General features: G+C 37.0%; 2 protein-coding genes and 1 pseudogene across 3 annotated transcripts; 1 reads left to right on the top strand and 2 right to left on the bottom strand.

Moving 5' to 3' along the window:
• Positions 1-69: 69 nt before the first annotated feature.
• On the bottom strand, positions 70-3,171 carry LOC104759274 (histone-lysine N-methyltransferase, H3 lysine-9 specific SUVH7 pseudogene; annotated as a pseudogene). Its single transcript, XR_015586071.1, has 2 exons — positions 3,044-3,171; positions 70-2,488 (listed from the first exon to the last, which is right to left on the bottom strand). The product of XR_015586071.1 is annotated as a histone-lysine N-methyltransferase, H3 lysine-9 specific SUVH7 pseudogene (transcript).
• A 4,138-nt stretch (positions 3,172-7,309) lies between these two features.
• On the top strand, positions 7,310-14,031 carry LOC104756109 (cleavage stimulation factor subunit 77). The gene is made up of 22 exons (XM_010478636.2): positions 7,310-7,712; positions 7,825-7,887; positions 7,981-8,090; positions 8,201-8,301; positions 8,819-8,880; positions 8,953-9,084; positions 9,213-9,341; positions 9,564-9,610; positions 9,975-10,038; positions 10,124-10,244; positions 10,453-10,511; positions 10,597-10,659; positions 10,874-11,014; positions 11,353-11,417; positions 11,590-11,686; positions 12,074-12,133; positions 12,460-12,612; positions 12,716-12,782; positions 12,868-12,945; positions 13,039-13,215; positions 13,311-13,502; positions 13,693-14,031. The coding sequence occupies exons 1-22, from the start codon at positions 7,653-7,655 to the stop codon at positions 13,863-13,865; spliced, it is 2,214 nt and encodes a 737-aa protein (XP_010476938.1). The 5' UTR covers positions 7,310-7,652; the 3' UTR covers positions 13,866-14,031.
• Positions 14,032-14,053: 22 nt separating this feature from the next.
• Positions 14,054-17,897, bottom strand: LOC104756108 (leucine-rich repeat receptor-like protein kinase PEPR2). Its single transcript, XM_010478635.3, has 2 exons — positions 14,643-17,897; positions 14,054-14,554 (listed from the first exon to the last, which is right to left on the bottom strand). The coding sequence occupies exons 1-2, from the start codon at positions 17,539-17,541 to the stop codon at positions 14,184-14,186; spliced, it is 3,270 nt and encodes a 1,089-aa protein (XP_010476937.1). The 5' UTR covers positions 17,542-17,897; the 3' UTR covers positions 14,054-14,183.
• Positions 17,898-18,642: the final 745 nt, after the last annotated feature.

The raw sequence follows: 18,642 nt of genomic DNA, 5'->3' as shown, positions 1-18,642 counted from the left end.
ACCCTAGATTTTGAGCCAATAATAATCCGATAATAATTTTGATGATCTAGGCAAAAATATGATACAAAATTCGACAAGTTTTTTTTTTTTTTTTTTTAATAAAGAAGATACAACTGCAAATAAAAATAAAAAGAAAGATTTTTTTTTTTTTTTTTTTGCAAACAAAGGAAATTATGAAAAAAAATGACAAAGGGACAAATAATTAAAAAAGTACAAATCAGGCAAAAGAGCCACGACACTTGTCTGAACCACAGAGACAAATCTGACTGCCTCTGTAAAGCATCCCATCTTCTCCAATACGCTCAGTAGATGAAACTCCATAGTCATATGTCAACTCAGTCATTGGAGGGATATGCTTCATTGCAAAAAGCCCTATGCGAACATATCTACCAACCTTGTTTTCAAATTCAATAGGTTGCCAGAAGACATTTGGCGAGCAGCTGTGATTCATGAACCGAGCAACGTTTCCTTTCTCCTTTGCACTTATCAAGACTTGCGTCGGCAGATTATAAACCTCAGGGACCCTTTCCGATACATCCTCACGCACTAGCTCAGGTTCGTAGTTCCATCTGAACTTTTCGTAAACCCGAGATGAGTCAAACAAATAGCTGTCGCCGTCTTCTACTTCTTCTTTTGTCTTCCTCACACCAGCAAACTCGCATATAAAGGTTCCGGCTCGGATTGGATCCCAAGAACGTAAGCCCCAACCACAATTTGTTGTCTTGAACACTTCCATGTGGAGCTTCAAACCGGTTTGAACCAATCGGTTTTTGCAGTCGTTGGGGCAGGGACAAGATTCACCACACTCGTAAATCATTGGTTTACGACAAACCAAAATGGAGTTATGGTATGGTGATTTGCCACCATTTTTTTGCATGCACATGCAGCTTAAGTTATCAATACATGACTGACCTTGACAATTCTGGCATCCAAGTTCAAGTTCTTGGCCATCGATATGGATATTGGTCACCATACTTGAGTAGTCCTGAGATGTGATGTAAACAAAGTCTTCAGGCATCGCGTTGTCATCTTCATCGACATCGTTAAACAGCGGGACCCGTAAAAGCTCTTTTCCCAAAGACATATCTTGGTTTACGAAACCATGCTGCCTCAATGTACTCATGCCACGAGTTCTCAAATCTTCAGCTAATTTCCAGTTTGCATAACCAGAATTAGGTTGGTCTGGTTTCCTCTCCATTCTAAACCTGTACTCCATACAACCAGTTTCTGCTGTCACTTCAGATGTCTCAGAAACTCGATAAAGTCCATCGTAGATATATATCTTTTTACCATTATCACAGGGGTCGGCTTTGCCTCGGATGACTCTAACGTCCGTCTCTTTTATTCTACTTGTTTCTAGTGCCTCGTTCCCCTTGTTCAATTTTTGATCACGAGGTAAACTCTTCTTTCCGCCATGTCCGGAGTATATCAACCATTGAAGATCCTCCGTTTGGTTATCGTACAGTCGTGATGATGTCACCACACTTATTGCAAGACGTTCCTTTGAGCCATCTTCTGCTGCCGTTGTCATATAGTCAATGCCAGCGACGGTTTTTGTGTGAAGCCCAACTAAACACATTTCGCCCCAATAGTAGAAAATATCACCTATATGTACTCCAGGAACTGGACCAATCCTCTTTGTCATGTTAGTCCGGACCTTCATAGTCCTGCAATTAGCGTCAGCGGTTGTAAGGATGCCTTTTCCGAGTTTCTCTTGGCAAAATTTTCTTCTTACCGCGTCAAACCTCATCAGAACTGACTCCACTAATGCACGGTTTCCGTTATCATTCTCTCCTTCAGTTATTCCTGAATCAAAGTTTTTAATGTCAGGAATCTTTCTGCTGTTTGGATCTTCTGTTTTTGGCTTCTTCGTTGAGGGCGTCGGATTTTTGTTTTTGGAACCCTTTGGTCGGCCAGGTCGTCGTTTTTCTGGAGCAGTACTTGAACCAGCAGCCACATCAATGGAGTAGTCATTAATGCCACAAGATGGATTAATGGAGTAGTCATTAATGCCACAAGATGGAGCAGTACTTGAACCAGCATTTTTGGAACCCTTTGGTCGGCCAGGTCGTCGTTTTTCTGGAGCAGTACTTGAACCAGCATTTTTGGAACCCTTTGGTCGGCCAGGTCGTCGTTTTTCTGGAGCAGTACTTGAGCCAGCAGCCACATCAATGGAGCAGTCATTAATGGCACAAGATGGTCTAATGATCTGCAGAGGGGTGATCATTAACGGAGCAGGAAGGTCGGTGGTTGTAGTGTAGGTTCCATCCTTCAACTCCTGACAAGATTCTAGTTTTGTTGGAGCAACACTTGGACCGGTATCTGCGTCATCGGAGTATTCGTTGAAGTCAGCAGATGTTGGTCTAATAATTTGAATGGGCATGATCAGTAGAGGAGGGGGAAGGCCGGTACTAGGACCATCCTGATGAAACTCCTTAGAATCATCAAAGGGAGTAATTCTTGAGGCCATTGTTGCCGTAGCGGGTTCCTATATTATACAAATAGAAAAAGTTGAAGATTAATAAAATATGGTTGTGTTTTTTTAAAATAATAATAATAATAAAGAAAAAATAAACAGTTATTAAGACTAATAAATGAAAGAGTCTCTCACTCACACTAATAGTCCTCTTTAAAATCTCTTTTTATTAGTAGTCTATAAACGCAAAGCTTTCTTAAGAATTATGGAACCCTAACATGATAATCAAGTGTAAAACTCGGTGATATATATATATGCTATTGAAACAAAGACACAACAAGTAACATTTCTAAAGTTTTTTTTTAAATGGCTCAAGGCAACAAGGGGTAAAATCTCAAATCCGACACCAACAAAAACAAAAATAACATAAAAAAAAAATTATTTACTAGTATGATCTTTCATCCCGATAACCATTAATCAAACAAATAAACAAAACAAAATCACAGCTTAATAAAAAATAAAAATGAGAAATGGTTGAAAAGTGTATGTATATATATAATCATCAACATGAACTGTATATAAAACAATGAAATAGTGAACAACAAATTAAATTGAACCAGTAAATACCTTAACAAGCCGAGAAAAGAGATAGGTTACAAAAACAAGGAGCGGTATAGAACAAGAAGCGAGAGACAAAAGGAGAAGAGGAGAATTATAAATGAAAAATGGCTGAAAAGTATCAAACTGTAAAATTGTTTTTTTTTTTCTTGATGTATGAGAGTGTGGTAGAGAGTAATGAAAACCTCTATTTAAAATAATCTTAGGATGATGTGTAAAGATAAACAAGAGCCGTTAGATGAATATAGATGAATCTTCACCGTAGAAAGTTTTAGTCATTAATAACCCTAGATTTTTTTCTATTATTCAATGTATTTAAAAATTTACTCATTAATGCTTTTGGCACATTTGTCTGAAAAAGTCATTAACATTAATGGAAAATATCTTTATTTTCTTTTTAAAATAATATTTTTTAACATATGTGTAATTTATTCAACTATTTTTAAAAGGTTGAATGGATACACCTAATGAACTATATGATTAAATGTTTGGTTGTCTTAATATATGACTTTTAGAAGATTGTTATTTAAAAAGATAGAAAGTACTTTATTATTATCTTTGAATAATCTAAAAAGAGTAGTATATTTGTATGGGATCATAGATAGCAAAGTCATTATGGTTTAAAAAAGATATTCCACATTTTTAGTTTTAGACACAAATTAAAAGGCAAACGATAAGCACACAACAAATGTCAATGGACTTATGGACCCAAATACTCAAGCCATGTTTCTGTTATGTGGATTAAAGCTTGCATTATAAATTAACAAAGCCATCGTTATGTGATTTGTCATGACATATCACTCAGGACAAATATATTATCGCATGTACATTATCTATGAGTACCAAGCGCTTGTTGCAGTTCTTTATATACATGGACTTTTTACAAACCAATTTGGCTTAAATACACACACACACACATATATATATATATGTGATGAAGTTGTTGAATGGATATATTAATATTTTGCTGCACTGACAAAAGTGAAGAATATAGGTAGAATTTTTTTTTTTGTCACAATATTTTGAAGACAACTGAGGTTAAAACACATATATCCTGCAAAGATGATGAGATACATTCCTATGGGAAAACGGTCATAGAGATACAGTACTTTCTTAGTAGAATACAAATGAAATAACAAATGGACCAAAAATGGATTTGGACCTCGTTAATATATAGAGAAGAAACTATCGATAGTTTTCTTATAATCTTATAACAAATGGACCAAGAATGGATTTGGACCTCCCTAACATAATTTTTTGTATTGTAAATACCTAACATGTAGAGCTGGATCAGAATTAACAAGGTAAAATAGGCTCAATTAGAAAAAAAAATATTTGAAGTATAGGATATAAGACAAGGGCTGTACTGAAACATATGGACTTTAGAAGATTTTGTGGAATTTAGGGGATGTTGAAACATGTATTTTAAAGGATTTAAGATGTTTTTTTAGAAAAAAATTACATGTTATTCAATTTGTGATTTTCAAAATCACTACCAAATCTAGTGTTATTGAATCTGAGATTTCTATAAAATCACAGGAAAGAATAGTCGTTTCCTTTGTATTTTGTTCTTGGCTTCGCTCTCTTGTTCTTCAATCTAAAAACATAATTGGTGAAGATATGGGTTCGCTCACCATCTCGTTTAAGGAAGCTCTATTCAGTTTGTAAGCTTAGTTTTCTAGCAGTGGTCTATGCTTTGTGGAAAGAGAGAGGAACTCCCGACTTCATTTCTCCACATGCAAACCAACTGCATTACTAGTTAATTTGGATATTAAACGAGCAAAACTTGCCGGCTTGGATCTGAGTTCTTCAAAGCAGGAACTCTTCTACCACAGCAACTCTAAACGTCTTAGAAACCTTCTTAACCACTTGGTTTTGGTTTCGTTTCTTTCAACAGTAAATGGTATTCACGATGAGTTCCACAATTCTTTTTGTTGCTTCACAAGGGTAATTCTATATTCACTACTTGTCTTTTCTTTCATCTTTTTCATCTTTGCTTTGCACTGTAACTAACTTTTGAAATGTTGTCCCTTGTGGAAAGAAGTAAGATGAATTATTATTAAAAAAAAAAAATCTATGTAATTGGGTTTCAAATGGAGATCGATCTACTTTCCATTTCGAATTGAATCCAGATTCCGATTCTCCAACCTATTATGTATCTTTCATATTTTTATCCAAAATCCTCCATTGTTTTTGTTTGTTATATATTACGTACAAACATGATCACAAAAGGGATATTGATTTATTTAGTTTTCAGTTCAGCAGACATCGTTTATATAATATAGTCGCACATCGTTTTCAAATTGGTCCCGAAGTATAGAACAAGAAACTTAAAGGCCTTCAATCGAAGCAGACTTCAAAAACCCCTAGAAAAGAAAACAACGCCAAGTAATAAATTGAGTCAAAAGTAACAGAGTAAAAACCTAGTACATATGAGATGACGAATATTTTATGCTTAACACAAATAAGGAAGGACCAAGATTGATAATATTCCTCTGGAAACGAATCTATATAGATATGTCATCATCAAGATTCACGTTTGTCTATGTGACGACCTTTCATTATGGTGTAATTAAGTGCGTCGAACATAATCAATCTCCTCCGAAAACACTCAATGCCATTAGGTGATCATTCAGTCACAACATTACATGCAATACCATATATCGGAAGCTTATAGAAGGAATGCATACATACTCATGCTCAGGCTGTATCACTGCTTAGACGTACGTAGCTAGTTGCTCGTGTTTTGCATTGTCATCTCAAGAAAATCTAGGTTCGATTTCTCGCTTAAATCGTTTGTTTCTTTCTCGGATTTGATAATAAGAATTGAGATTTTTGTTTCTTTTAATTAAAAGCAATATTCTTATCCGATCCTAAGAATCTGGTGCAGCTGGAGATGGATTTTGTGATGATGATACTCAAGTGCGTTATGCTACATAGTTAATCTTGTATATAAGTATAACTGGTGGAGGAAGTTGACAATTGTATTTATAGAGCCCGGTGTTGGTATTTCTCAATTCTCAACTTTGTTCTTTTTATATGTATTTAGGATTTTTCATCGGAGTTATTGGAAATTATCTTTGTAAAGTGACTTGTCTTGTAACGAGTTTAATTTGTTCATTTTAAGAACAAATGTGAGAAATCTCTTAAATTCGAAATGCTATACCATAGTCCAAGACAATAAGTCATTTACTCTAAGAAAAGTATCCTCCGGCCGGTGTAACACGTTGCCCCCTCTACTCTAAGAAAACTTGTGGCTCGGACGGTTTTTTACTCAACTTGGAAACATAAGAATCTACATAACTCCCAACTAATCCCACCGGCTATACCAAGATCATTGACCGTGAGATCATAAACTTTATCAATACAAGACGACATCGGAAAAGATTTCGGAATCTAATGACCTGCTGGCTCATTTGAAGACTTACACAAGTCACAAGTGCAACAAAAGTTTAGTTGCTTTTTTATCTTTTTGTTGCCAAGGAACTAAGGTTTAGGTAAACAACATGTAAATCCTAACTTTTCACTTAGCAAAAAAACAGGTGCGATACAAAATAGTCATGCACACTACGTATTAAAAAAGAGAGAGATTTAGTATATGATAAAAGACATTAATTAACTGAAAACAAAATTTCTTAAAGTTATCAAAAATACAAGAAGAAACATGTGTATTAAATAATAGTAATGCACACGTATAAAAAAAAACGTATATATGTTACCACATTAAAAGATAAACTCATGCATACATACTTTAACTTGTGTTCATATTATATTAGTAAGGATACAAAAATAAGATATTTTACCAAACAAATATAACAATTATGACATGAACTTTCTTCATCTCTGTCGTTTAAGCTAACTATGGATATGCATGCGTATATATATATAGCTCATTTTCATAAATATATTTAACATGCATGTGAGCTTAAAACTTAAATTGATTTGATTTTGGAAATAGAAGAAATAAAGCAAACTAACCAGGACATACTATATATGTACATCTGGGTTTACGAAGTTATGTTGTTGTTGTCACCATTACCAGTTATGTTGGATCTTGCTCTTGCTTCATAGACATCCAACATAAATTAACAACTCCTTTAAACTTTAAAAGGGTATCCAATTATATGTTTAAATCCTTTTATTCCTTTTACCAGTGGAAGGATGTTTCATGACAAACTACAATGAATAATGGCCTGAGTCCGATAATAGGCCCAAATTCCAATAGATGGGCCTCAAATCCAGGTCCAAAAAAATTGCCCTTGTTTTGCTATATAGTCGAATCCTCGTGCTCTCTCTCGTTGGGACAACCGCGGATTGTTGTTTTTGGTTTCCTAAAGAAAGACGGACGGTGGTAGCTTTTGAGACCTTTGAGTTTCTCCGTTGGACATTAAGGTTGTGTGTTTCGGCCAGACCCGTCGGAGGAGAATCTCAAAACTAGGGTTTACTTGTTCTGTTTTCCTGATCTGAGGTACAACGAGTCCTTTTGGTGGCGTTGAGGCAGCAGCTCAAGCTTTAGCTAGACTTGTCGGAGGATTGTTACATACACTGATTGAATCTCAGATTAGGATTCTACTTGTATCTCCTTTTAAAGGACTGTTCTTCCGGAGGTGAAAGAATTATGGCTGATAATAATAAGTACAATGTTGAGGAAGCAGAGGCTTTGGCCAAGAGAGCCTTGGTACACAACTCTATCTCTATCCCGGTTTCAATACTTTCTCCTTTTTTTATTTTTTTTTGAAAAGAGAGATTTTTAATTGTTGGGTTTTGTAAAATTTGTTTGCTTTCTTCAGCATTTACCAATTGCACAGGCGACGCCGATCTATGAGCAGCTTTTGTCTCTTTATCCCACTTCTGTAAGTTCCCAATGAGTTTGCTTCCGCGTATTTTTGGGTTTGGGGGTTAATTGTGCTTAAAAGTTTCCGGATTTATTGTGAGCTCCTCTGTAGGCGAGATATTGGAAGCAGTATGTGGAGGCACAGATGGCTGTAAACAATGATGATGCTACGAAGCAGATATTTAGTCGTTGTCTGTTGAATTGCCTTCAAGTTCCTCTTTGGTATGAGATCCTTTCCCTTTTCCTTTTAGCTCGTTGATAAGAGAGAGTCAATATAAGATCTTTTTCCTAGTCATTGTTTTGTTGTAACTCAAACATCTTATTTGTCTTAGGCAATGTTACATTCGGTTCATCAGAAAGGTTTATGACAAGAAGGGAGCAGAGGGTCAAGATGAGACCACAAAGGCGTTCGAGTTCATGCTTAACTATATTGGTATTGCTTCTCTTCAGGAGTTTGGCTTTACTTTGTTTTTTTCATCTTTTCAATCTTGTGTACATGTCCGATAAGTAAAGGGAAAATTTTCGCTTGTGAGTAATGGAAACAGTTATGTGTACTGTGTAGTGATCAATTTTATGCTTGATATAGTTCCCAACTCTTGTATACCTTTGTCTTGACATAATTGTATAAGTAAGACTCTTGTGAGTTGATTTCACATTAGATTCTCCAGTAATGCTGATTTCTTTTAAAGGCATGGAAATAATAGTTTGGAATAAATGCTGACTGTAAAGGATATGCGTGTTACGTTGATTAAGGTAGATAGAAGCACGTCGTGTCGCAAATTGAGGTGTTCATAATACTTGAAATCCTGAAAAACTCTGTCCAATCGTCTAGCTCTATTAATAAACTTCTCGTTGCATCCATTTAGCGCTCTAGTTTCTCTTGAATATGCCAACACAGAAGATAACTTGGGCACTACTGATGCTCGTTTATTTCGTTGCTTGATCTCCAGGGACAGACATAGCATCTGGACCTATATGGACCGAGTACATTACCTTTTTAAAATCTCTTCCGGTTCGTTATATCATTCTCACTTTGTCCTTGATACCTTTTTTATTGCAGAGAAACTAATAGATTCTCCTGCAGGCTCTTAACTCCTACGAAGATTCGCAACGACTCCGAAAAGTGTATCAGAGAGCTATATTAACTCCTACTCACCACGTTGAACAACTTTGGAAAGATTATGAGAACTTCGAAAATTCGGTTAACCGTCAATTGGTAAACTTCTAAGAAACTGAAAATTGTGTGGTTTCTTATTTTCATGAATTTTTAGTGTATTAGCAGCAGGTTCGAAATCCTTTCTCTTTATTTAATTGATTGATGATCTTATTTAATCATGTGAGCAGGCAAAAGGACTTATAAATGAGTGTCAGCCAAAATTTAACAGCGCAAGAGCTGTATATAGGGAGCGCAAGAAGTACATTGAAGAAATTGATTGGAACATGCTTGCTGTCCCACCAACAGGATCTTCCAAGGTAAGAATTTCTCATCCATTTCTTTCTTCATCTTTCTGGATTCGACGATGTTGGATATATTGAATCATAAATTGGCTAAAAGGACAGTATGAGCATAAAATAACGTTATGAGATCAGGTTATTAAGATAGGAAATACATATTGAGCTATAAGTTCTTTCAGATTTCGATTGAGCATCATTTGCTCACTATGGTACTTTGCTCTGTCTTATGGTTTTATGCAGGAAGAAATTCAGTGGGTGGCCTGGAAAAAGTTTTTATCCTTTGAAAAGTAAACCCCCAAAATATCATCTTACTTTTTTACTTTAATTTACTTTTCATTCAGTAATGACATACATTTTTACGTAGCTGCTTAGCCATTTTTCATCACAAAGCTAGATATTATAGGGCAACGGTTAACTGGTCCCTTGGAATAATTTTGGTTCTGTTCGGTGTACAACTAATGATGAGACTTTTTTAAAAATCTTGTTCTGTCTCTTATTTTGCTGAATAATTTTAATCATAATAGGAACTAGAAACCTGAAGTGAATATTATCCAGTTGCATTCAACTAGTGATGATTAGGTCTTATGCATATTATTCTTTAACAAGTCCTTTTAAGTTATAACAAGCTTCTAATACAATTGTAACTTTCAGAGGAAACCCTCAAAGGATTGACACGGCCTCGTCAACGAAGCGGATTATATATGTCTATGAACAGGTATAGGAGAGTCAGTGATATGCTCTTGCTGAAGTTCAGGAGTATTTAATTTCTTAATTAGCTGATTATTACATTGATTTTACAGTGTCTGATGTGTTTATATCACTATCCCGATGTATGGTATGACTATGCGGACTGGCACGTAAAATCTGGTTCTGCAGATGCCGCAATCAAAGTATTTCAGCGAGCCCTTAAAGCCATTCCTGGTAATTCTAATCTATCCTTTATTTCTGTTTGTCTAGGAACTATTAGTTGCTTTGTGGAGGTTTGACTACGACTCTTTTGCTAACCTGCTGGCTTAAAGTTTTAATCTTATCTTCTATCTACTCTTATGAAGTATATTCTCTCTGTTCTCTGCATTCTGCGAGTCTTTTATGTATTTTTGTGTCTACATTGCCCACTCTCTTATGTCAGATTCAGAACTGTTGAAATATGCTTATGCCGAGATGGAGGAATCACGTGGAGCAATTCAGGTTCTTATTCTTGCTGCTTGCTTCTCATGTTCTAGCTATATTAATTGTTCTCGTACTCTCTGCTTATAGTTTTATGATTTTGCAGTCAGCGAAGAAATTATATGAAAGCATTTTGGGAGCTAGCACAAACTCTTTGGCACATATACAAGTAAGTACACTGAACTTAGGACTGCTAAGATTGGCATAAAAAAGCATATCTATGCTTTTCATAGTTACACGTGACTATTATATTTTTCCACCATACTCATGATATTTGTTGCTTTTCTCCATTTATATCCTCACGTATAATTATTTTCACTTTTTAGATTGTTTCTTTTCTCTCGAAACTTTCTCATATGATATACTTTTATATTCTTTTGCAGTTTCTTCGCTTTCTCCGGAGGGCCGAGGGTGTTGAAGCTGCTCGCAAGTACTTTTTAGATGCTAGAAAATCTCCTAGCTGCACATATCATGTGTACATTGCTTTTGCTACGATGGTCTTTTGTCTTGACAAGGATCCAAAGGTGGATTTTCTTTCCCACTATGTGGTATATGTGTTATTTGGAACTGCTTTTATTGTTTGGTCTTGTTGGTATATGAATAATTGATTATGAAGTAAGTAGTGGTCGCTCAGTCAAGTTCACAACCCACTCGTCTTATTTTGTTTGGTTATTGATGCACTTAATCTCCTAATTTGTTCGCGAAGTACTTTTATTTCTCGTATATTCATCTTTGTCTTGATTTGTTCGAATCTTTAACAGAAAAACTAACACGTCATTCTCGCAAGACAAATATATAATTGTAGCATCTGACTTCAATTCAGTTTCACAATAAAATTGCTTATGTTTGTATACTTATGCAGGTTGCTCATAAGATCTTTGAGGAGGGATTGAAACTCTATATGAGTGAACCTGTTTACATCCTTGAGTGAGGGTCGCTGCAACCTTACTATTTCATTTCTTGAACATATACTTGAACCTCTTCTTTTATAATGAGAGACTTTAGGGCTTTCTCAGATAAAATATCCTCAAAATGTTTTTATCTCCCAAAGTTACCTGAAACAGAATTTTAACCCTTCTGGTTTTGCTTTGCATTATAGGTATGCAGATTTCTTGACTAGATTGAATGATGATAGAAATATCAGAGCTCTATTTGAGCGGGCATTAAGCACATTACCAGCTGAAGAATCTGCTGAGGTACGCTGATACTGATGTTTTCTTCCTCAAAGCCACTAAATAAAGCGGTTTTTGTTCTCAAGCATGAAAAGAGACACACGGACAATAACCAACCTGCTAATGATATAACATAGCAACTGATTTGATTATAGCATTTCTGAATGCTTAAATATGATAATGGTTTAGCAATTAGAGGTGTAATCTTGATTTACATCAGAGCCTTGGGAACAGTGCTGGGGATGACTGGCATTTAAAATTGATCTGAAGTAGTCGAATATTATTGCCTAGTTAACATGTATTACTGTTGAAAATCCTAATATAATAAAGACGCCAACTGGGGGCAGTAGGTTACACCCTAGTGCTAATTGCTTTCTATTATTAACTTTTTTCCTGCCATATGTTTTGCAGGTCTGGAAAAGATTCATACAGTTCGAGCAAACATATGGAGATCTTGCTAGCATTCTAAAGGTAGTCAACTCAGAGTGTTGTCAACGTATAGTAGGAAAGCAAATATAGCCGCCTGTGTTTAAGCATTTTTTTATAGTTTCTTTTGGTTGACTCCGTTGTGACTTATGATGACAAGTTTGTTGAAGAGTCCCATTATATATGTCTATTGCATTCTGGCTTATGATTGCATGGAAGATCCTATAAAATGCTGACAGTTTCAAATTATTGCTAGAATAGTCTAGGACAGAGTGCACATCATAAAAGAGAAATTTGATAAACTATGATGGGCCCAGTATCAAGTGATGTTTTCTCTGAGATATTTCTTTACTATTAAAACCTTGTTGTAGGTTGAGCAGAGAAGGAAAGAAGCACTTTCTGGAAAAGGGGAAGAGGGATCTACTCCTCTAGAGAGTTCACTTCAAGATGTTATTTCTCGGTACAGTTACATGGATCTTTGGCCATGCAGTTCTAAGGAGCTTGATCATTCAGCCAGACAAGAGGTATGTCACTTGCAATAATCACAATAAGCCCGAATTGCTACTGATGATGCAGCTAGTAAGTACAAGTTCTAATTCTAACCGATCAATGTGTTCACTATAATAGTTGCTTGTGAAGAATCTGGATAAGAAAGTGGGGAAGACAAATCTACCTCATGGTCCTGCAGCTATAGGTCTGTAATTTTTTAAGTTTTCTGGGTTATCGATTATGAACTTTGGTGATGGCTGAAGTAATTAAACCGCCTTGTGGGCTGACAGGTACTGTAGCTTCTTCGTCGAAAGTTGTTTATCCAGATACATCTCAGATGGTTGTTTATGACCCGACAAAGAAATCAGGTATGTGATTACCACTTTGCAGTTTGGAGCATCATTTGGCTGCATGATGAATTGAATTGAGCTAAATCTGAACCATTCATGATTTGACTGTAGATTTGGCTAGTTCTGCAAACCCAATGGCAGCTTCTGCTTCGAACACCTTCCCAAATATTGTGACTTCGACTACAACTGCAACTGCAACTCATGGATCAGCCAACACATTTGACGAAATACCAAAGACTACTCCACCTGCATTGTTAGCGTTTTTAGCTAACTTGCCTATTGTTGACGGTAAGTCTCTTTAAATCAACTTAAGTTGTTCGAATTGAGCACCTGAATATGTTTCCACTAACCAGCTTGTTTATCACTATCCTCTCAATTATCAGGTCCAACACCCAATGTGGATGTTGTTCTGTCGATATGTTTGCAGAGTGACTTACCAACAGGTCAAAATGTAAAGCAGAGTTTCGCTGCTAAAGGCAATGCTTCAAGTCAAAACGATCCCTCGGGTCCAACCCGCAGTGGGTCTCAAAGATTATCAAGAGACAGAAGAGCTACAAAGAGAAAAGATTCAGACAGTAAGTTATCTTTGCTTATGTTTATGTTCAAATATAGATAATTTTATGGCTCATGGAAGTGAATCATTTATGACATCACTCAAATGGTTGAGACTTAGTAGCTGCAGATGAATATAATTTCTCCCTTAGAACGACCATTGTAAATGATTGTTACTTGTCTTACTCTTTATCTATATCTCTCTATTAACAGGGCAAGAAGAAGGGGATACAGCAACTGTACAAAGCCAGCCTCTGCCCACAGATGTTTTCAGACTAAGGCAGATGCGTAAAGCTCGTGGGATCTCAACATCATCGCAGACGCCAACTGGTTCCACGTCGTATGGTAGTGGCTTCTCTGGCGAGCTTTCCGGTAGCACTGGTTAAAATATACTGAGATGGGCAAATTCATGCTTCTCTTAGTCTTGTAAATAATTTTTCTCCGAACAATTTCAACTTATGAAATAACAAATTCATGATGCTTCTCTTTTTTTTTGTAATTTATTTCTCCCAATAATTCAACTTATGAAATAAAAATAAGCCTCTTTGGATATATACAGTATATGTTTCTCAAATTTTCTCAATGATAGTTAAATTTGTATTAGTGGCCTGGCAGCTTGTTTCTAAACCTTCATACATATGTCCCTTCTGTTTCAGCAATGATTCTCAAAGAACTAATAAACTATGAACATGCAAAATCCAATACTACTGATCTGAACCTGAAGTGCTTCTTACAAAATCTTTTAAATCAGTCAAAAGTTTCACCACATCTCTCATGGATGGTCTGTTCTCCGGCCTCTTGTCTGTGCACCTTAGAGCCAAGTCTGTAACTTGGATTGCTTGTTCCCTAAGCTTGGTATCCAAAAGCTCATCCACAAGTGTTGGATCAACTATTGGACCAGCAGTATCATCGTCATCTTCATAGCTACTTAATACAGATCTGACCCAGCTCACGATATTGGTACCCTCCGGGAAAGATCTATCCACTGCTCTCTTTCCTGTGACCAGCTCGAGCAAAACAACTCCATAACTGTAAACATCTGATTCCTTGCTCCTCACTGTCTTGTAAGCGTTTTCTGTTTGATAGAAGAAAAAAAAGTTCAGAGCAAGAATAAGCTAACAGTGAACAAAATGCAAAAGTGTTATGCTGAGAAGTAAGCGTACCTGGTGCAATGTACCCAGTTGTGCCTGTAACGGTGGCAGTTGAAACCGTTGAGTCATCTAGAATCCGAGACAATCCAAAATCTCCAATATGAGGCTCCATATCCAAGTCCATCAGTATGTTCTCTGGTTTGATGTCGCGGTGAATGATTGGTGGATGACAATCATGGTGTAGATAAGCCAGTCCGTGTGCAATCCCAAGGGCTATGTTGAACCGTGCAGACCAGTCAAGAACGGCTTCTCCTTGATTACGCCTGTGCAAAACGTCATACAGGTTTCCATTTGGCATGTACTGATACAGCATTAAGCCATCTTCTTTCCTCATCCAAAATCTTTCTAACCGAATGAGATTTCTGTGCCTGACTAGCCCGATTGTTTCAATCTCCCTCTTCATATTTTGGTTTGCGCGTACGTGTTCCGCAAAGTTGAGTTTCTTCACAGCGTATTCTTCGCCTGACCCTAAAGAGGCTCTGTAAACAACTCCATGGGCTCCTCTTCCAATAATGTACTTGTCATCTAGATTGTCAGTGACTGCAAGAACTTTGTTCAGCAACAAGGAGAGACCTTCTTCCTCGGCGAGTATATTATTAGCATCTTCTTTCTTGGCTCCTCTTTTGCAGCAGTAGAAAACCAAAACCAGCGCAAAAAGCAAAACCAATACAGATAGAAAGGACCCAGCTGCTATAAGGGCGATCTTCCAGGTGCTAAGTTTGGCTTGACCTTTGCAAGATTTAAACTCGTTGCGGGTTATGGCACTTGCTGAGTAAGGAGGTTGAATGCATAGGTCTGGATTTCCAGAAAGCATTGAAGAGTTTGATATCAGATTTGCCGGTATTGGACCCTTGAACTGATTATACGAGACGTCAACTTGACTCAAAAACGTAAGCCTTTGAAGAACAGATAAAGACCCCGTCAACTTGTTGTTTGATATGTTGAGTCGTTCAAGATTGACAAGATCCCCCAATGCGGTTGGAATCTCACCTGTAAAGCCGTTGCCACTAAGGTCTAAGCCATAGCGTAAACTCTTTAACAAGCCAACCGATGAAGGAATCTCACCTCCAAAAGCATTTCGAGCTATCCGCAGATCTGAGAGGCGGTCAAGCTCAGCCAAGAACAGTGGAATAGCTCCTAAAAATTTGTTTTCACTGAGAACTAAAGTGGACAAGCTTTTCCAGCTTCTGAAGCTCGATGGAACAGAACCGTTCAATGAGTTTGACCCTACATCAAAGTACAGCATTCTCGCACAACCTGATAGCTGGGATGGCAGAGGACCTTCCAGATGATTATGTGAAAGATTCAACTCTCCGAGTCTTTGCAGATTTCCCAGTTCTGGAGGTATCAGACCCGTGAGTTTGTTTCGAGAAAGGTCAATGGTAATGAGATTCTTACAGCTTCCTAAGCTGCGCGGGATGGATCTTTTGAAGTTGTTGCTTTTGAGGTTCACATAGGAAAGACTATGACACTCAGGAAAATCCGGAAGAAGACCTGTAAGCTTGTTTTCTTCAAGTCTGACTCTCTCGAGGGTCTTACACTGAAGAATAGAAGCTGGTATCGTACCATGAAGTTGATTAGAACCCAAGACGAAAATTCTCAACTTCTGTCCGTGGCAGAGATAGGGTGGTATCTCCCCTGTAAAACGGTTACCAAGAAGGTCCACCTCCTCTAAGCTTTGATTCATTCCTAACGTCATTGGTATCTCTCCATAAAAGCTGTTGTGAAACAGCGTAAGATTCTTAAGGTGCTTCAGCTGAGTTACTTCAACTGGTAATTCCCCGGTGAGAGTGTTGTTATAAACGAGCACCTGTTTCAGACTCTGAATCTTCCATATGCTAATAGGAACCTCACCGGACAGCTTATTCACAAAAAGCTCCAGGTTTTGTAGCTTCTTTAGCTTTCCCAATGCAGGAGGTATCTCACCTTGAAGCTGGTTGTTGTTCAGCTTCAAGGTTTCTAAGCTGCTGCAGTTCCCAAGCTCTTGAGGGATACTACCCGAGAGACGGTTATCAGAAAGGTCAATAGATAAAACCTTGTTCAACATACCCAAGGATGATGGTATTGTACCTGTTAAGTTGCAGTTGATAATGGATAGAGAGTGAAGGCTACTACAATTGCCAATTTCAGGTGGAACACCACCTTGGAAACCGTTGTAAGACAGATCTAAATTCACCAACTTCTTGCAATTGCTAGAACCGAAGTGAAGCCTCCCTCCAAGACTGTTGTTATTGACAAACAAGTCACCAAGATTCTCGAGTAGATTGAGACTCACAGGCAAAGAACCGTTTAACTTGTTCCCATTCAAAGCCAGATACTTCAGCTTACTGCAGTTCCCTATCGACTCAGGAATGGCACCAGACAAGTCATTACGAGTCAGACTCAGAGCTACGAGCTTTACCAATTGACCAACACTTGGAGGAATCAAGCCACTAAGAGTATTACGATCAAGATAGAGATTCTTCAAGTTCTTCAAGCTACCAAAGATATCAGGAACTTCTCCGGAAAAGCCATTGTTAGACAAATCCAAAAACTCAAGTGAAGTACAGTTCCTTAAACTAGAAGGCAATACACCAGAGAGACTGTTGTTACTTAGATCCAGAATCACCAAGCTCTTAAGCTCCCCAATCTCAGAACCTAATTGGCCTGAAACCCCAGAAGAAGGCAAATCAAGCATCTCGACATTACCAGAACTACCACAACTGACACCAAACCAGTTACCACATGGGGTGGTTTCAGATGTGTTCTTCTTCCACGTAGAAGCTACTTTAAGTGGGACTTTATCAAAATGCTCGAGAAGCGAGAGTAAAGCCAAACCCTCAGAGTTTAAACAGGAGACAAAAGAATCCGTACGGAAGTAGACAAAGAGACAACAAAGCAGAGTAATTTGGACTAACCCTAGATTCCTCATTTGAGATTAAAAGCTCAAGATACGTACCTAGACCTCAAAATTTGAAACAACAACACTCGTACGACCTCACCAACCCTGAACCCAGAATGAGAAAAATAAAAAAGGAGAGAGCTTTGATTTGATGAATGGGTTTGTTGAGCGGAATCGATTCAGGCATTATTTAAGAAAAGATCTGAGAGATGGGTTTGGTTTTGAGATCATTGAAAAAGGAGAACACTCAAAAAAAAAAAAAGGCGCCTTTTTTAGCTCACTCGTCAGAGATTGCGAACCTGACTTCAACGCTGTTTCGTATTAACTCGGAGACTGTCATCTTCTTTTGTGATGTTTTAATTACATTTTTTAATTTAATTTTCCACGTTTTTTTGTTATTAGTTTCCAATTCTTAAACACACCATTAAAAAAAAAAGTGACTTAAAGATAAATTTTGATTGTTCTTGTTGATAAATTATTAAGATAGTGTGGAGCACTCATCAGTATTATAAACTCTAAAACTACTTGTAATTGTATATAAATCTCTTTTTTTTTCTCTCTCTCTCTTTTATGGTATTATGTTTCTATCATGATTGATTTTGAAAATTTTCATCATTTTGGGATTACTCTTACTAAAACAGTATTAACACGCATTCTCATCTTTTTATCATCTTTTCTAATTGTTTAATTCATTCAATTCAACCAACAACAACTCAATCATTCGATGTGCACAGTGCACCATAACATATTTGTAATTTCTTATTCTTAATTCCATTTGGGCACATGGCAATATGGCATTAAAGAAGTCAAAAGAAGTCCCAAACGAACGAAGAGAATAATTACATTCTTTTATTAATGATATTCGTTTGTCCACTCTAACAAGTTGCATTTTGAAAATAATCATATTCTCTCCATTCTATTTCTTAAAGGTTCTGCCTAGATTACCTATGTTTTTAGCTTTTGGGTTCATCCTCTTTCCAAAGTTAAAATTAGTTGTTTTGTTTGTTTGTTTTCTTAGTTGGTGTATCTTTTCCGGGGATTTATACTCGTCCGCCGGCTTTGTTTCCCTTTTTTGGGCTTTAGACTCCGGAGAAATCTTGTTTTCCGCCGGCTTAAGTTGTATTTCACAAT

Source organism: Camelina sativa, chromosome 17 (assembly GCF_030686135.1).
Source record: "Camelina sativa cultivar CO46 ecotype springtype chromosome 17, ASM3068613v1".
In the NCBI taxonomy this organism is placed as follows: domain Eukaryota; kingdom Viridiplantae; phylum Streptophyta; class Magnoliopsida; order Brassicales; family Brassicaceae; genus Camelina; species Camelina sativa.
This window is presented reverse-complemented; position numbering and strand designations above follow the sequence as displayed.